This window comes from Mus pahari, chromosome 7 (genome assembly GCF_900095145.1).
Source record: "Mus pahari chromosome 7, PAHARI_EIJ_v1.1, whole genome shotgun sequence".
NCBI classification, from domain to species: domain Eukaryota; kingdom Metazoa; phylum Chordata; class Mammalia; order Rodentia; family Muridae; genus Mus; species Mus pahari.
In genome coordinates, this window is record NC_034596.1 from 79,057,346 (window position 1) to 79,076,352 (window position 19,007).

General features: G+C 46.5%; 2 protein-coding genes across 2 annotated transcripts in view; one reads left to right on the top strand and one right to left on the bottom strand.

Annotated features, from left to right (window-relative positions):
• The window catches only part of Heatr4 (HEAT repeat containing 4), a 31,364-nt gene that overhangs the window by 2,961 nt on the left and 9,396 nt on the right, over positions 1 to 19,007 (bottom strand). The window contains exons 6-19 of the mRNA XM_029540544.1: positions 17,394 to 17,555; positions 15,608 to 15,768; positions 14,760 to 14,864; positions 10,548 to 10,666; positions 9,289 to 9,469; positions 8,401 to 8,470; positions 7,265 to 7,454; positions 6,626 to 6,704; positions 6,175 to 6,337; positions 4,665 to 4,747; positions 4,247 to 4,377; positions 3,284 to 4,177; positions 2,748 to 3,216; positions 2,626 to 2,664 (exon numbers count right to left, since the gene is read on the bottom strand). Of these exons, the coding sequence (XP_029396404.1) occupies positions 2,626 to 2,664; positions 2,748 to 3,216; positions 3,284 to 4,177; positions 4,247 to 4,377; positions 4,665 to 4,747; positions 6,175 to 6,337; positions 6,626 to 6,704; positions 7,265 to 7,454; positions 8,401 to 8,470; positions 9,289 to 9,469; positions 10,548 to 10,666; positions 14,760 to 14,864; positions 15,608 to 15,768; positions 17,394 to 17,555 (2,846 nt within the window). The remainder of the gene's footprint in view (positions 1 to 2,625; positions 2,665 to 2,747; positions 3,217 to 3,283; positions 4,178 to 4,246; positions 4,378 to 4,664; positions 4,748 to 6,174; positions 6,338 to 6,625; positions 6,705 to 7,264; positions 7,455 to 8,400; positions 8,471 to 9,288; positions 9,470 to 10,547; positions 10,667 to 14,759; positions 14,865 to 15,607; positions 15,769 to 17,393; positions 17,556 to 19,007) is intronic.
• Positions 2,671 to 5,006, top strand: Riox1 (ribosomal oxygenase 1). The gene has a single exon (XM_021202125.1). The coding sequence runs from the start codon at positions 2,749 to 2,751 to the stop codon at positions 4,573 to 4,575; it is 1,827 nt and encodes a 608-aa protein (XP_021057784.1). The 5' UTR covers positions 2,671 to 2,748; the 3' UTR covers positions 4,576 to 5,006.

Genomic DNA, 19,007 nt, shown 5'->3' on the forward strand with positions numbered 1-19,007 from the left:
CACACCACACACACACACACACACACACACACACAAACCACACACACACACACACACACACACACACTTTAAAAAAGAAGAAGGAGCCCGGAGGTGTGGCTCGGTCATTAAAAGCACTAATTTCTCTTTCAGAGGACCCAGGTTTGATTCCCAGCACCCTAACTATAACTTGGCAGATCAAAACTAGCTATAACTCCAGTTCCAAGAGGGATCTGATACCATCTTCTAGTTGTTTATGGTCCATGGGCATGCATATAAGCAAAACACCCATACACATACAATGAATCTCAAAAAAACTTTTAAATTAAATTTAAAAAACAACAGTGGTTATTAAAGCCGGGCGTGGTGGCGCACACCTTTAATCCCAGTACTTGGGAGGCAGAGGCAGGCGGATTTCTGAGTTGAAGGCCAGCCTGGTCTACAAAGTGAGTTCCAGGACAGCCAGGGCTATACAGAGAAACCCTGTCTTGAAAAACCAGAAGAAGAAAAAAAAGACAAAAAACAGTGGTTATTATAAAGGGAAGGTTGTGCCTCCTGAGACCCCTTCTGCCAGGCCCCTGTAGCCTCCTTGTGGGGCACAGAACTTGGGATGACACTGGCTGTTTTAAGACCCCACTCCTCAGTGCTGGGCAGACCCTTCACAGCCTCTCATGATAGCTTTATCTGGTATGGTCCTCTATTAGATTTGTTACAGTAACTTTCTCACTGCTGTGACAAAAAAAAAAAAAAAAAAAAAAACCTGAAAAGATATTTTCAATTTAATGGAGGATTTATGTGAACTTACATTATTCCCTCATGGTAGGGTAGAAGTGGCCTAGAAGTGGCCGCAGGAGCAGGACGCAGCCAGTCTCCCTTCACTCTCACTCAGAGCAGAGAATAAAGATGCTGTGCAGAGCGCTGGCTTGCTTTCCCCTCTTACTCACCCCCGACGCCAGCCCATGGGATGAATGGTCCTGCTCACTTTTAGAGCTGTTCTTCCTTCTTTAACCTCTCACAGAGGCGTCCAGAGACTTGCCTCTTTAGTGATTCTAGATCCTGTCTGTAGTTATGATGTTATTGTGTACTGTGTAAAGATTATTCATGAATTCTTCAAATGTGGACACCTCTGTGCCCCCATATCTGTTTGCAATCCTTATACTGAGACTCTCATGTCTCAACGTTGGTGTAAATTGTGGTGCTCCATAATTATTCCCTGATTGGTCAGTAAAGAGCTGATCAGCCAATGAATGAGCACGAAAGAGAATAGGGCTGGACATTTGCAGCGTTTGAGAGAGGAAGTGGGGATTGGTCAGGAGTAGAGACTCCAAGAGACATCAGGAAAAAGAGAAACAAAAAACAAAGTCAGCAGCAATCCAGGAGCCCAGAGAACCAGATCAGTACTAAAATGCTGCATGTATCAAGGAGATTTTGGCGGGAAGGTGCCAGATTAGCACAAAGGGTTAAAATAGAGTACTTCTGCTCAGTTGTTGTGCCCTTAAAGCTTCTTGAGTAAATATACTAGTCCAGTCTCGATTATTTGGGAGTTAGCTAGGTTAAGAGGAAAACTGCAGCACACTATGTAAATTAACACTAACACCTGTCAAGTTGATAATCGGAGTTAACCATCACAGGTTCCAATCAATTCATTTAAGCTACCTAATTCCCTGAGAACGTATTGCCATCCTGCCCAAGCAAGACCTATGTTCTGCCAGGCATGGTGGTACCTACATATGTAACACACACACACACACACACACACACACACACACACACACGCAAGAATGCTTGCAGAAGCGGTGTCTGCAGGGGGTTAGAGATGATGGTTCAGTGGTTAAAGAGTGTTTACAACTCTATCCAAGAATCAGAGATAGGATTCCACAAACTACTGTAACTCCAGTTCTAAAGGATCTAATATTCCTTTCTGGCCTCTTTGAGTCAGGCACACACAAGCTTGCGTGCCAGAAGCTTGAAGAGGAGGAGGAGGAGAAATAGCTTATTGCAATGTCATATTGAGAGGCAAGCCCAGGAGTTTGAGGTTAGGAAGGACTATGTAGCAATACACTGACAAAGTGGAGAAGTCCGTAACTTCCTTTTCAGAGGAAGAATATTAATTATAAGCGTCTCACCCTGTAACCTCAGCCTTCTCCGTGCATGAACCACCATACCTGGCAAGGCTTTGTAATTGAGGAGAAAGAGAGGGAAATGAAGAGGAAAGAGGCTTAACAATGAAGTTTTCTGCAGTGAAGAGAGCCAGTAAGAGCTGTGCTTCATACAGAATATCAAACTTTGCCTTCATTCATTCTACCAGGAAACTGCCTAGGAACAAAAATGCCTAGCACAAAAATGAAAAAGCGGACTAAAACAGGAAGCCAGGCTCAGCGCTGCACACCTTTAACCCCAGCACGGGCAAGGCAGAGACAGGAGGATCTGTGTGAGTTCAAGGTCAGCCTGGCTCACCTAGCAAGTTCTAGGACGATGTAGCTATGGCTTCTGTTGAAAGATCCTGTTCCAGAAAAGCAAAAAAGAGGAATGACGTTGTTTTCTTCTGAAATGCCTCGTGCCTTGTTTTCTTACATGGAATCTTTTATCTGGTAGGGAATTTTGCCTTGCCAGTGCATACTACCGCGGTTTTAAACGGTGACGAACCGGGCTAGCTGTAGGACCCAGGAGGACGGTAGGCTTGGCCTACCCAGGCAATGCCGGAGGACCCGCCCCCTTCCCAGAGAGCACCGCGGCCGCGGAAGCGTGGGTCCCGTCGGCCGCCCCGCCATGGACGAGCTACCGAATGGCAACGGCGCGGCGCGGCTGAAGCGCGGGCGAGGAAGGCGCCGACGGCAGCCGCAGCCCCGCGGCGCGTCGGTCTTGGCCCTGCCCTTGCGACCCCGGAAGATCCGAAGGCACCGGAGAAGTGCGGCGGCGTCCCGCGTGGCCGCGCTGAGGGCTCGCGCGCTCCGGAGCGAGGGAGAGGAGTCGGACTCGAAGGTGGCGGTGGCCTCGGTCCGGGGCAAGCGGAAAAGGCCCGCAGAGCTGCCGGAGGTCCTGCGGTCGGCGGAGCCGCGGCCGGTGCCAGCGCGCCCGAGGCCGGCTCCGGCGACGCTGCCGCGCCGCGTGGAGGGGCGGGCGGCGCTCTCGCGGAACCTGGGGACGGCCGCTCCGCCGCCGCCGCCGCCGCCGGGCTCGCACGCCAACGAGCCGGGGCGACCCCGGGCTTCGCCGCTGCAGCAGGTGCTGGCGGAGCTGAACGGCATCCCCAGCAGCCGGAGGCGCGCCGCCCGCCTCTTCGAGTGGCTCCTAGCGCCCCTGCCTCCGGATCACTTCTACCGGCGGCTGTGGGAGCGGGAGGCGGTGCTGGTGCGGCGGCAGGACCGCAGCTACTACGAGGGGCTCTTCTCCACCGCCGACCTGGACTCGATGCTGCGCTACGAGGACGTGCAGTTCGGGCAACATCTGGACGCGGCGCGCTACGTCGATGGGCGGCGGGAGACCTTGAACCCGCCGGGCCGGGCGCTTCCGGCCGCCGCGTGGTCCTTGTACCGAGCCGGCTGCTCCTTGCGCCTCCTGTGCCCGCAGGCCTTCTCGCCCACCGTCTGGCAGTTTTTGGCCGTGCTCCAGGAGCAGTTTGGCAGCATGGCGGGCTCCAACGCCTACCTCACGCCCCCCGACTCGCAGGGCTTTGCTCCTCACTACGACGACATCGAGGCTTTCGTGTTGCAGCTGGAAGGTCGGAAACTTTGGCGCGTCTACCGACCGCGGGACCCAAGTGAGGAGTTGGCCCTGACCTCTAGTCCCAACTTCAGCCAGGAGGACCTTGGTGAGCCGGTGCTGCAAACGGTACTGGAACCTGGAGACCTGCTCTATTTTCCTCGGGGCTTCATTCACCAAGCTGAATGTCAGGATGGAGTCCACTCCCTGCACCTCACCTTGTCCACCTACCAGCGCAATACGTGGGGTGACTTCCTGGAGGCTGTATTGCCTCTGGCCGTGCAGGCGGCCATAGAGGAGAACGTGGAGTTCCGCAGGGGCCTGCCCCGAGACTTCATGGATTACATGGGGGCCCAGCATTCCGACTCTAAGGATCCCAGACGGACAGCTTTCATGGAAAAGGTGCGGGTCTTGGTTGCTCGCCTGGGACACTTTGCTCCTGTCGATGCCGTGGCTGACCAGAGAGCAAAAGACTTCATTCACGATTCCCTGCCCCCTGTGTTGACCGATAGGGAACGGGCTCTAAGTGTTCACGGGCTCCCAGTTCGCTGGGAGGCTGGAGAACCCGTCAATGTGGGGGCCCAGCTGACGACTGAAACCCAAGTCCACATGCTTCAGGACTGCGTAGCTCGGCTGGTGGGTGAGGGAGGCCGCCTGTTCCTGTATCACACGGTGGAAAACTCTCGCGTTTATCACCTAGAGGAACCCAAGTGCTTAGAAATCCACCCCCAGCAAGCCGACGCCATGGAACTCTTGCTTCGCTCCTACCCAGAGTTTGTGAGAGTGGGGGACTTGCCCTGTGTCAGTGTGGAAGACCAGCTCTCCTTGGCAACCATGTTATATGATAAGGGGCTGCTACTCACCAAGACACCTCGTTCCGAATTAGTTTCTTGAGGATGGCTGGAAAGAATGCTGTTTCGATTCTCCACTACCACTGCCACCTTTTTTTTTTTTTTCTCTTTTTAAAGAGGTCATGTTCTTACCTTGCTAAGCATCAATATGGTTGTGTTTACCTTTAGGATTTTTTCAGTGTTGCAGTCTTCAGGCCTGAGAAGAACCTTTTTACCTAGGTATAAAAGTAAATGCAGAAATTGAAGCGGAGGGGAAAGCTCTTTGCAGAAGTGGTCCTGACCCCTGTCCTTTCAGAGCACCAGCTTCATTCCTGGCAGAGTCCAGCGTACCGGGTAGCATCGGCTGCGCCATTCTGCTGGAGATAGGGAGGTTGCTGCTTCCTTGGGTTCTCTCTCATCAGTCTGTGGGGCTGAGCTGGGGTCAGTGTGCTGTGCGTTAAGTTTGTATGAACGTCAGATTTATTAAAAAAAAAAAAAAAAAAAAAGAAGTGCCAAAGACCGTCTTTTCTAAGCCTAGATTTTTTGGGGGGATTGATTTGAAGAAGTGTGGGATGAGAAAGACGATAAAATATGGCTAAGACGAAAGACAGCGTGGCTTAGGATGTCAAAGGAGTATCTTAACGTTTGTAAAGACGAGCTGAGGTAGAGCAAGGCGGACACTTGGCATGTGCAACGCCCTGGGCTCATCCTAGCATCCCTGCCATTAAAGAAGAGAAGCTTATCTGGTCCGGGCCTTGGATTGGCTTTGGAGGTAACTGACTCCTTTTAGTTATGGTACTTGAACTCCGATCTGAACAGTCCTAGCAGGAAATCTTTCACTAGCAGAATCAGCTCTGAAATACATACAGTATTTGTTCAGCGCTTGGTTGAAATCAGTGACTTACTGGCATTGCTCGTTCCCACAAGGACAGCGTCATGTCACCTAGTTGTGCTTTCACAGACTTTAGTCACCCAGCTTTTTGCAAGCTGGCTGTAGGGGGAAATATCGGTGTTCAGATTATTTTCCACTCTCATATTGCCCTCCCCCCCACCGCAGTTGGACGCAACTTTCCCAAATCTGGCAAGTGCATGTTCTCATGATTGGTGGAAGTGAGCCTGGCGCGCCAGAAACAGCGCTTGACCCCAGAAGACCTGGGATCTGAGGCTGCTGCTTGTGATCCTGTTCTGGTATAGCTTGACTCCTGCACCTTGGCCATTTAGAGTATGTCTGGGCCTCTTAAGATCCTATCATAACTGCTAGGTTCAGTTTTTAAGGCAGAGTGTTTTTAGGAAGTATTTCTTCCCTTAAATTAGAACATAAAATGACTGTACCCCTCCCAGTCCCTCTTTAACAGGGTGACCACTGTAAGAGATTAAATGTGTGCTTTCGAGGGTGTTTCAGTAAACATACACAGTAGTTGTTCTTATAAAGACTTGCACTTTTCTACATGTCCTTTTAAAGTCAGTTCAGCTAGAGCTACCCTTTAAATTCCAGCAGTTGTGGGTGTATGAGAAGGGTGGGGGTGGGGTGGGCAGGGAGTTCGTGGAAACTAAGATGGCGAATAAGTAGCCGTCCATTCAGGGCTCCCTATGAAGTCTTGGCTGGATCCTGGGGTCATTTTGTGAGAAGAGTCAAGGAATGGGCTCACCCTCCGAAACTTACTCTTAGGTTTGAAGTTCTGAAGAAAAGTGTAGAATTCCAGAGGTTTTTGGCCCTCTTTGGGTTCTGAGTAAACCCATTTAGCTGTTTCTTTGAGTTTTTTTACGGCCAGTTCTATCTTCAGTATTTTCTCTGTCAGTAAGTCCTTTTGGTTTAGTGTTTGGATCTAAGGGAAAAATTTTTTAAAAAGCAACTGTCCAACTGTATTAGGAAATACATTAAAACATTAGGAAAAAACATTAATTTGATCAGGCCAAGCATGTATTACTTGCTTGTTAGTCTCAGCACTTGAGGGGACTGAGGCAAGAGCTCAACTTTGAGGTAATTTTAATTGTATAGTAAAACTGTCTCAGAAAAACTAAATCATAAAAAATATAAAATAATTGATTACATCATGTTTAATAGCAAGCCTCTTGAAGCCCTGGAAACGCAGTTTGTATTTTTTTTTTTTTACCTTTTTCTTGATCTCCTGAATCATTTCTTGACTTCCTTCTTTTTCTAAGTTGAGTGCTTTCCTTGTCTGGTGAATTTCCCTGAAAGATAGTGAAATGTTGTGACCCCGTCCTAAAAGAAAGCATACTGGTAAACAATGGAGGATTTGGAATTAGGCAAGAATCCTAAACTTGACACATCAACAGTTTAACTGAGTCTTCTCTGTAGAATTGACGTGATAATTTACAGAGCTGTTGTGCAATTTCAGAAATAATGTGGGAAGGCATTGACAATTGTTTATTAAACACCTTTATGAAAGTTACCACATGCCATTAATTGTCACCACAGCGGTAGCGTGGACTGCATTGGAGGATTGAGACAAAAAAAGGGCTGAGGGGAGACCCAGCACTTAAGAGTATGGATACAGGCCTCCTCCAGGTTCACAGAGCTATTGTCTCAGTAAGTACTGGATATATGTTGAATATATGAATAACTTAAAACTCACAGGAGGAAGAGGAATACACAGGAGTTATGGGAGCTGTGACAGTTTTAACTGTGGCAGAGCTTGCTTGTCACCCACCTAGCAGAGCAGGTAATGATCAAGAGTTGGGGAGTTGGAAGTGCAGGAGGTCATGGCGAAACCGAGAGGTCTGGTGCTTACTTAAGAACAGCCTCGTGCTTTTCCAGGAGCAGCACGTCCAGGAAAGTGTCCCTGACCTGGGCCCCTTGAAGCTTGAGGGCTAGGATGCTCCGGCAGGCTTCCAGCCGCACGCCTGGTGAGTCTTCATAGTGGATAGCCCAGAGCAGCTTATTTGTCAGCTGGGGACTCACTACTCCAATCTGTCCCAAAGCTGTAGGGGTGGGAGGTCAAGCGATTTTCACTGTTACTGAAGGCGACTAGGTTGCCCACACTGTAGTGTTCAGAGGGAATTTGAATTTTGCAGACAGTATTTTGGGGATGGCAGTTGATCATCATTAGATAGGAGTAAGATGAAAAAAGTATTTTCCAGTAGTGAAATTTAGGAAGGAAACTTAGAGTGCTAGCAAACCTCTGCCTAGCATGTGTGAGAGCTGATGCCCAGCATGTGTGAGAGCTGATGTCTAGCATGCATGAGAGCTGATGCCTAGCTTTGGGGCAGGGTCTTGCTGTTTAGCCCTAGCTGGCCTCACAATTGCCTGCTCCTGCCTCTGCCTCCCGAGAGGCCTGGTTCTGCATGGGGATATTTCTTCCAAAGGACTACTAAGAGGGTAGTGTTTCATCCTGTCCTTGCCTACTGGGATGTAAACATAGACTAGTTTGCCTATTCAGGAATTAGGGGGCAGATATAACACTGGAAGAGCAGTGTAGTTAAGGTAGGGGAGGAGTGCACACCTGTTTCTCAGGTTTAACTAGGTCTGGTTCTGCTAGGGGTCTGCCAAAGACCATTTGAGAAAACTGAAGAGCAAGGTTTAAGTTCTGCAGATGTCTTGAACCTGGTTTGACTCTTACCAAGTGCTGTAGTTGAAATCTTTGGGGGGGGGGGNGGGGGGAGAACACAAGATGTATCCAACAGTGGATCCCTACTAGAAATGTATTAATTCTGTTGGTGGGGACTGTGTGCTGTCTCTTTGCTTAACAAGTTTAAATAGCCCTAGACTTAAGATGCTTAACTGAAATCTCAAACTCTTCTTTCTCAGCCCAGAGACCTCTGAGAAGCTGAGATCATTCCTCCCACCATACTGGAGCTGGGGATGGTCTGTGTCAGCAAGGAGAAGGTATTTCAGGTCTAGGGCTTGAAGCTACTATTTCTGAAATACCTCGAATGGCAAAGGCCTTAATTTTCCAGTAAGGATCTGTTTGCATCAGATTCAGGAGGCGTTCAAGCACCTGCAGTAGACAAAGGTCAAAGTGAACGGGAGGAGCCAGAATCAGAATGGATCAGAAACAGGGACCCACTCATTTCTACGGATGCCTTAACTGGACAAACAACCACCCATCGTCTCTAGTAACACACGAGCTACAGCCTCAGGGATCAGCCTGTGTGATAACTAGCTGAATTATCTACTTTTGTGGGTTTTTTTTTTTTCTCAGCACACAGATCTATAGTCATACATACACTAACTGCATGCTCTGCTCTGCCACTAAACTGTGCCACTAGTCCCAGACTCCCTCTCCACCCCCTTCCCATTCTTGTTTCTGAGACCATCACTATGTAGCTGTCTATGCAACTCTGTGCCTCCAGAGGCCAGAAAGCGACCTAGGATCCCCTGAAACTAGTTAGATATGGCTGTGAGCTGCCATGTAGGTGCTAGGAATCCAACCCCATCCTCTGGGAAAACACCCAGTGCTCTTCATTACTGAGCCGTTTCTTCAGCCCCTCACCTCAAATTCTTAAAACTCCAGCTTCTTGCCTTATCTCCCAAGTGCAAGGATTACCCCGAATTGCTTAGACTTCTTTTGAATACCTGTGTCCAGTTTGTTCCTGATAGTATAACCGAAAAACCTCTCAGCAGTAGAAGCTAGTTAGTTAACCGAGAAGAGAACAGAATCGAGAGCTATGGCTTGAAGTTGGAGCTCATTAAGTGCTCAGTGCTACTTGCTGATGATGTGACTGACGGCTCATCCCACCTTCCACAGAACAGTGAGTGTGCCAGGCACCACAGAGACGGAAGCTCTCTCAAGGTCTATCCCATGAGGTGACTTACCATCTGGTCACGGATCTGCAAGGCACCTGCTGCCAAACAAGCTGCCTGTCGAATTCCTGTGAACTCATCAGAGAAGCAGGTCAGGAAGCTTGGGAGAAGCTTGGCTGTCATGAGTTTGAGCATGCGGATCAGCGAGAGGGCCTTAATCCGCTCCTGGGAATTTCCTTGACACAGCTTAACTCTGTAAAACGCAGGTGGCTTCTGTTTCCCTTCAGCTTTTCAGTGCCTTGTTCCCTTCCACCGTGCCCTCAGGATAGAATTCTAGCTTTGTGGGCTCAATTATATAGCCTTTCCTAGTTAGTTTACAGCCATCAACGGTTCACTGGGTTCAGACCTCAGATGTCCCTATTACCTAACATGGTAGACATTCAGGTGTATTCAACAACCAAATAAAAAAAAGTGCCACCTTGCACCCTCTAACAATCTTAACTTAGCTTCCCTGTCCAGCCCCTCTTACAATGCTCATTTTGGGAGTTATCTCCCAGCCTGGAATGACTGCATTTCCATGAAACCTGCCCACACTGCTATTTCATTTTCCTACAGCAGTTATCATTTCTGCCACAGTTCTAGGCAATGTCCTTTTGTGGTGGGACCTAGTATGGTGCTGATCATATAGGGAGTTCAACAGATGCTGACTGAATCCCAAATCACCCAGGCACTTTGTACTGGCTAGTTTTGAGTCAACTTGACACAGGCTGGAGTTATCACAGAGAAAGGAGCTTCAGTTGGGGAAATGCCTCCATGAGATCCAGCTGTAAGGCATTTTCTCAATTAGTGATCAAGGGGGGAGGTCCCCTTGTGGGTGGTACCATCTCTGGGCTGGTTCTATAAGAGAGCAAGCTGAGCAAGCCAGGGAAAGCAAGCCAGTAAAGACCCTCCGTGGCCTCTGCACCAGCTCCTGCTTCCTGACCTGCTTAGTTCCAGTCCTGACTTCTTTCAGTGATGAACAGCAATGTGGAACTATAAGCTGAATAAACCCTTTCCTCCCCAACTGCTTCTTGGTCATGATGTTTGTGCAGGAATAGAAACCCTGACTAAGACACACTTTTTTTTTTTTTTTTTGGTTTTTCCAGACAGGGTTTCTCTGTGTATCCTTGGCTGCCCTGGAACTCACTCTGTAGTCCAGGCTGGCCTTGAACTCGGAAATCCGCCTGCCTCTGCCTCCCGAGTGCTGGGATTAAAGGCATGTGCCACCACACCCTGCCCGACACACTTCTAAGAAAGGAAGAGTTTCTAAGCTTATAGTGACTGGGTCCTACCTGATCATGTCATGAATCTCTTTGCCAAGGTTCATTCGCCCCAGGGCTTTGGCAGCCGCTTGCCTTACTTCCTTGTTCCAGTCATTGCACATCAGCTGGATTATTTTTTGTTTCATATCCTAGAAGTAAGCATGATAATTGGCTATCAGTTTTGTATTTGATACCAGGTTTTTTTCCCCTATCCTTTAATCACAATCCAGTTGGGCAGTTGGTGTCTCTAGTTACAGATGGCATAGTACAGGCTTTGATTAACTTGCCCAAGGAGATTCTGGTAAGTACTTATAACTGGTCTTAAATCCAGGTCTATTTCCCAAACTTGTCTCTTAAACTCTTGTATCATGTTGGAGCCAAAAGAATGAGAGTAAGAGACTTAAATTTGAAAGTGTTCTATAATGGAGTAACTTTTTCCTTCCAGACTGCCTGAGACTTTTCTGGTTTTGGTACTAAAAGTCCATGTCCTGTACTAATGAGGGCAGTTAGTCACTTCTCTCTTATAGGGAAAGGAAAACATTACTACAGTTGTGCTTGATGATGGTGTCGTTATGTGTAAACTAGTTTTCCAGTCCCAAACTTCTTTTTTTTTTTTTTTTGGTTTTTCGAGACAGGGTTTCTGTGTGTACCCCTGGCTGTCCTGGAACTTAAACAATTGATGAACATCAGGAAGTAGGATATTGACCTCCACAACAAAATAAAAGCCTCTGCAAGCAAGAGTGGTGTGAACCCCGGACAGAAATATGGACGGGAAAACATTTTCCCTTTGCCATGGTGGGATGAATGAAGGTGACCCTGATCCAAGACTTAAAACTTGCCTCAAGAGATGACTTCTATGTGTTTAGAAGTCTACTCCAGCCCTTGGGAATTAGAGCTATGTGCTCTTTTTTTAGTATTTTTTAAGTTCCATGTGTATGAGTGTTTTTTGCCTGTAAGTGTGTCGACGTACCACAGGAATGGGAGCATTGCAACACAACGGTACCTGGTACGAGAGAGGGTGTCCTCCCTGATACAGTAGTAGTATTTTGGTATTTGGAATTGAACCAGAATACTCTCTCTTTTTGTTTTGTTTTATTTTATTTTTTTTAAAGATTTATTTATTTATAATATGTAAGTACACTGTAGTTGTCTTTAGATACTCCAGAAGAGGGCATCAGATCTTGTTATGGATGGTTGTGAGCCAGTCGGGTGCTCTTACCCACTGAGCCATCTCACCAGCCCTGTTTTGTTTTATTTTGTTTGTTTGTTTGTTTGTTTGTTTTCGAGACAGGGTTTCTCTGTGTAGTCCTGGCTGTCCTGGAACTCACCCTGTAGACCAGGCTGGCCTTGAACTCAGAAATCTGCTTGTCTCTGCCTCCCAAGTGCTGGGATTAAAGGCGTGAGCCACCACCGCCCGGCCAGAATACTCTCAAGAACAAATACTCTTCACTCACTAACCCTTTCCCCCATGCTATGTGTTCTTGTGTTGTACGGTAGTCTCCCTACATAGTCTCAGTTTCAGTAAGATGGAGAGATGTCTCTGGGAGAACAAAACACCATTATTCCTCCAATATGGCATACCCCATGAGCCCTCAGGAAGTAAGCTCCGGTATCAGACACAATTATCCATTGCTTCTACAGTGAACCATCTCATAGTTCAGCAAGCATTCTGCCGTGGCATCTAACCAGCATAGTCTTTCTTCTCCCTCTCCTTTATGAGTGCCTTATAATGTTATTCATTAATATAAAGATGAGAAGCAATTTCATTCAAAAGGTCAAGAAACATTGCCAGAAGAGCTGAACATTTGTTTGTGTCTGTGCTTGTGTGTTTGTGGGTAGAGATTGTGTGTGTGTGTGTGTGTGTGTGTGTGTGTGCGCGCACATTTGAGGAATCCACATGCTCCATCCTCTGATCCCTTTTAAGGAACCCCAGAATGACGCAAGAGAAAACAGGCCCTTCTCTTTCTGTCAAAGGGTAGGCGCAGCGCAGTTATAATCTATCCCTTACACAGTCCCCACATAGCAGAGCCCTGGGCGTTCACTGCTCTATGAGTCTTCTCCAAACTGTGAACATATCATAGTCCTGAACTCAGGACAAAATATTAGGCTCTAGGGTAAACCAAATAGTGAGGTGATCTAGAGGCTACGTAAGCTCTATTGAAGGCAGGCAGTGTTTAGGGATTACATCAACAACCCAAAGACAGAATAGCTTTTCTTAGCTTTGCCCAGCTCAAGGCAGATTAGGGAACACCCTTGAGAGAGTTAAAGAAATTTCTCTGAAAATAATTCCTTTCATCTCAGATACCAGGACTCACAGATGCGCAAGCGATCCGTAGGGATGCCCTTGCAAAGCCAGCTTTGAGTGCCCAGGTTTTATCTTCCAGTCTGCACTGAATGGTGAAATGAAATACTCTAATAGATCCATTTAAGTGTTGTGCATGTAAGTCTGTGAGGTGAACAGCATGTGTGTACATGAGGAAGGGATACGTACGTGCATACATGCAGAGGGGCTAAAGGAGAGCATTCTCCTTCCTCAGCCACTCTGCATTTTTTCCACAGCAGGATCTCTTGCTACAACTGACGCTCATAGTTTTTGGCATGTGTGGAACTTCACCTCGGTTGGATGTGGGTGCTGTGATACAAATCCTGGTCTTTATATTTGAACAGTTAATGCTCTTCATCACTGAGAGCTCTCTCTAGCTCCTCAATGATGCTTTGTAAGGAAACTGTTTTCTCTATAGTCTTACTATGAGAATTGTGAGGGAAGAAAATGCCTTTTATTTTCTAATTCCTCTACCATACATATAATTTCAGCTGAACATTTACTGAACATATATATGTGTATATATATCCATATATATCATATGTACCCATCCACATTATGCATATACATATGTATGTATGTATGTAGCAGAAAGGTTGAAGGGACCGGTTCCACTCCCAACAGCTAGTGATTAGAATGGAATAGTGAAAAGAGCTTCAGGTGTCACTTGCTCGAAATTCTTTCAGTTGTAGCCAAGTTCCACACCTTCAAGTTGTTCAACCACTTACGTTCAATACACACTGGCTCCTGAAAGTTTCAAGAGAACATCATACATTCACTCTGCTCTCAAGGTGTGAGAGCCCAGATAAGAAAGCTGGGAACAGGGTGCAGAATGTTCTTCCCACAAGGTGGCTTCTGGAAAGAATTGCATAAACTATGCTAGGTGAGTGCACGTGAAAGCCAGGAAAGGAAGGGATGCCCTAGCGAGTCCACATTCTCTGCGGGAAAAGGAAAGGCCTTGGAAGAATATTGGCTCTTTTCATATGGGCAAAGATGGGTAAATAACCCCAGGTGGCCTCCCTCACTGTACTTGTATTTGCTTAAGCTGTGACCATTACCTCCTGCTTTGCTTGCTTTAATAATAAAAATACAAAGTGCCTTGTTTGCACAACCCTTGAATTCTAATACCTGGAGTCCCCTGGTATTCCACAAAGGCGTTTGGCCTAGGCCTTCAATCCTAGGATCCACAGGGTGACATCAAGTCATAAGCATTATTAGTCTTGTTGCTCAAATTGCAATGCCATTGTTTTTTAAAGAAAGGGCCATGTTTTTGTATGTATGCACTGAATGTTCAGAGAGCCAGCTCAGGCACTTGTCAAGTTGAATTGTTGGGTCTTTTCAGTCTGCTTCTCAAAGTAATCAAGGGCCAATTTCCAGTGTAGGGTGAGGGGGAATACATCCTTGACTGATACTTTTATAATGTTTCCTGATACTGAGACAGGGCCAAATTACTATAAAGTTTCTAAGCTCTTTCTCTTGGTTTGTGTATATATTAGATAGTGGCTGGGTCACAGCTTGTAGATTGCCACCCCCAACCAGGAACACTGCTTAAAGTCAGAGAGGTACATCATCCTTTTTTTTTTTTTTTTTTTTTGTTTTTCGAGACAGGGTTTCTCTGTGTAGCCCTGGCTGTCCTGGAACTCACTTTGTAGACCAGGCTGGCCTCGNACAGGGTTTCTCTGTGTAGCCCTGGCTGTCCTGGAACTCACTTTGTAGACCAGGCTGGCCTCGAACTCAGAAATCCGCCTGCCTCTGCCTCCCAAATGCTGGGATTAAAGGCATGCGCCATGACTGGCTTACATCATCCCTAACGATAATCCAAGTTATAAATAAGAGGAAGCAATGAGATACCAGCAAAAAGTAGGAAGAGTCCAGGCCAGCCTGGCCAAGCTTTCTGGAAGCAAAGGCAGGAGACTTACTATGCAGACTTTTCCAGTGATCTGAGAGAAAGCACGGCAGGCCACGATGCGGTCCTTCCATTGCCTGCTGTTCAGCTCCACAGCAAGCATTGTGTGGATCAGGGTCTGAGGAAAAGGAAGCGTTGCATGGATAGTCTCCCTCACTCTTAGAGATAATAGAGGCTTGAAGAAATTATTTCCTGACATGTCATTCAGCAGAGTAGATGCTCAAGGTCATAGATACCATTCCTTTTAAGGGACAAGGTGGGATAATAAGAGATAGGGCACTCTTCTCCCCAAGCAGTCAGACTTGGGTTATAACCAAGAAAAGAAAAGAAAAGAAAAGAAAAGAAAAGAAAAGAAAAGAAAAGAAAAGAAAAGAAAAGAAAAGAAGAGAAAAGAAGAGAAAAGAAAAGAAAAGGGGAGGGGAGAGAAGAGAGGAAAGAAAAAAGAAAAGAAAAGAAAAGGAAAAAAGAAAAGGAAAAGAAAAGAAAGAAAAGGAAAGGAAAGAAAAGAAAAGAAAAGAAAAGAAAAGAAAAGAAAAAAGAAAAGGAGAAAAGAAAGATCTAATAATCTGAGCAGAAATCGAGAGTCTCCCATTCCTGTTTTTCAGTCCCTGGGGTGGTCTGAATCTGCCTTGGTCTGTGTTTCTACCCAGAGGGATAAACACAGTTGTGGGGTCCTGTGTGATAAACCTGAGGCCACGGCAGGACTCAACCTTTTCCCTACTAGAAACTTGTGAGCTGGTTTCTCACACCCACATGCCCAGTTCCACACAGACTCACTCGGTGCACCTGCCCTGTGCTCACCGTCCTCCTCTGCCACCTGCATTCTTTCCTCATCCCCTTCTCTCTGAAGCCAACACGTACCTTATTTTCCTGAAGGTGGTTGAGGAGTGCACAAGCCTGCTCCTCAGTGGCCTGATTGTTCTTGTGGAAGAGCTGGTGGAGGATCCTCTTGATCACCGGGTAGGTGGCAATGCCTTCCAGAGCCAGGCATTGAGCTGCGGCCCAGCTGTCCACACTGTTACCTGCCCCATGGATTGAAAAGGATGGCGCGGCTTCACAAGGATGTTTTCCTCTCACAGAGCACCACTTACAAACTGGTACCAAATACTGTTGTCTGCCTGATACCTCACCTTCCATTATCCCTCTGAGTCTGGAAATCCACTCCCATAGTTCAACCATGTGGACTATTTTAAGATTTAAAAACAAAACAAACAAAAAACAGAAAAAAAAACTTTTTTTTTCCCTTTGGTTTTTCGAGACAGGGTTTCTCTGGCCAGCTTGGAACTCACTCTGTAGACCAGGTTAGCCTTGAACTCACAGAGTTCACCTGCCTCTGCCTCCTGAGTGCTGGGATTAAAGAGCTGTGCAACCTCCTGGCTCTGACCTTGACTTCCGATACCCCTGCTTCTACCTTTCAAGTGTAGGCTAAAAGAATAAAAGCTCTTCTTGGGGCTGAGAGATGGCTCAGAGGTTAAGAGCATTGACTGCTCTTTTGAAGGTCCTGAGTTCAAATTCCACAACCACATGGTGGCTCACAACCATCCATAATGAGATCTGATGCTCTCTTGGGGTGTGTCTAAAGACAGCTACAATGTACTTACATATAATCAATCAATCAATCAATCAATCAATTAATCAGTCTTTGGAGAGAGTAGGGCCAGAGAGAGCTATCATAAATAGATCATTTTTTTTTTTTTTAACAGAGCTCTTCTTGGGTAACACTTCTGATCTAGCTAAGAAATGCAGCCAATTCTTTCCATGGAGATTGGGAAGGCATAGGGAGCCAGGAGGAAGTCCCTAAAACAGAGGAATTAGGCAGTGGTTGTTTACATATAGAAGGCCCGACTAGTCAGGGTTTTCTCAAGTCAAGGAACAGCTAGCTGATCAAGAGAGGTCAGTGACCTCTCACCTGACAGCTGTTAACCCCAGCATGGTGAGGCCTGGAGGCCACCATGCAGAAACGTGAAGCGTGACATGCAGGGGTGACTTAAAAACCGAATCTTACAAAATGTACTTAGCTATTGTTATGTCATCTTCAATAGTAAAATGTTACATGGGAGGCCATTGTGTGTTATATTTGTTTCTTGGTACAATCCAATCAAGGTCTTGATGTGTTGGGCAATCATACTACCATTGGGCTAGACGTCTAGGCCTCAACTCATTGGCTAGTCACGCATTAACTGTATTATTAACAGGGTTGAGGGGGCTATTTCAATGCATGTGCACAGCACTGCATCGATCAAACCCCCTGCCTTTATCCACTTTCTGCCTCCCACCACTAACCTCTGTAATCACCCCTCACCTCTAGGTTGATCTTTTAATTATAGTTTCCACATAGAAACGTGAGGTGGGGGTGGGGGGGTTGTCTTTTAGTTGTGGCTTATTTTAGTTAAGATACTACCTCCAGTTTCATCCATTTTAGGACATGGTTTATAGACTGCATCTGTGAAAGCTTCCACCAGGTACCAGTTCATGGCACCAGTTTTGTAAAGGTACCTAGGAAAAACTAATTATCTCCATGCGCCCAGCAGAGGCTCAAAGGCAAAATAGCAGACACCCCAGCATTCCAGTGAAAAGGAGAAGACAGAGAGCTGACAGTGAGGTCACCTATGTCCCACATCCCAGTTCACAAGTGGCAGTTACTCACCCTTTATGAGGGCTGTCTGCATGATGTCTCGGGCAGTAGGATTATGTGACTGTATGCAATACTGGCATACCGCCGCCGCCATCCTCACGTTGGGATTGCTGTGAGACAGAGCGTCCTCTAGAACAGGCAGGAGGACCACTGGCAAATCCACAATGATTGTATCTGCAATCAAAAAGATGGCTCCTGTCCTTCGATTTTCCTCTCACACAGCTTCCCGACCAAGGTGGACCTGACATAATGCTTTCTAAATCACAGGTCAGATGGCTGCCTCCAACTGGCAGGATTTTATGCCCAAAGGACAAAACTGGTGCTGATACACTAATTTTCAGTCCTTTATCATCTTGTCTCTAGTACGGAAGCCAAAACATATTTCCAGCTAGTTACAGTAACCTCCATCATTCATCTTAGTAACACCACCAGCCCATTTACTCCATCGTATACTGCAGAATCCAACAGGGGGTCTTTTCACTTTAACTGTATGCTGAGTCTTGCCATAAGCATTGTGCTGATGAGGATGGGGGAGCTCACGCGTGCCAGCTTGTCAGGGCAGCAATGCTGGGCATTCCTTTCATCTGGGGCCTTTTTTTTTTTTTAACTTGGGAAAAAATTTTCCTTATCTTTTATTTTAGGTGTTTTGCCTGCATGTATATCTGTACACCACATACTTGCAGTGCTTGTAGACTCCAGAAAGGGCTTTGGATCCTCTGCCATGTGGGTGCTGGGAATCAAGCCTACGTCCTCTGGAAGAACAATCAGTGGCCTTAGCCATTGAGCCGTCCCTCCAGGCCTGCCTGGGGTCCACAAAGCTGTGGAGAATTCCATAGTGTTCACTCTGGATGAATTTATGCTCCACGAGTATGATAGCTCTTTAGCAACTCCATTGGTACAAGTTAGGGTCATGGAGAGCATGTATGTAGTAGGGCATCTGGGGAGGCCCAAAGGCTAGTATTGGTCAGGTATCTCTCATTTATAGTGCTGTCCTACTGTGGTGTGATTTATCAGCTGGGGCTTGTTTTTATCATAACAATTTTGCCTATAAACATAGGAAAGCATTTTGGCTCAGTTGTAGAGCACTTGCTTTGAAGGCATGACGTGTTGGATTAAGTCTCCAGCACTATCGGTGAAAACAACAACTTAGAGAAGAGAAGGGCACTTAACTGAAGTTTAAATTCTTAAGCTGAAGGAGAAAGGGTTGTCACCTCTTTGCCCACAAGTATCTTCCCAAGAAACAGCAGAGCTCTGAGTGGTTTTATGCTTTTTGTTTGTTTGTTTGTTTTGTTTTTAAGGGTTCCCAAAGCCCAAGCCAACTCCTGATCTTGCTGCCTCTCCCTCCCAAGGGCTAGGATATAGACATCCACACTCAGTCCATCTGTCTTTTCCACTTAGGATGTAGGCCCGTATGCAGACAGCTAGTTGAAGACCCTTGATCTCTGAATCCAAATCTGAAATATTCCAAATACAGACATGACCCCCCACAGGTGGGATCTCCACATCTATCCTCATGTGACAGGTTCAATAAAAATGGAGACACAGTTTAAATATTGTATGAAACTTCTTTTTAGAGATTACATTTATATGTGTATATATATATATATATATATATATATATATATA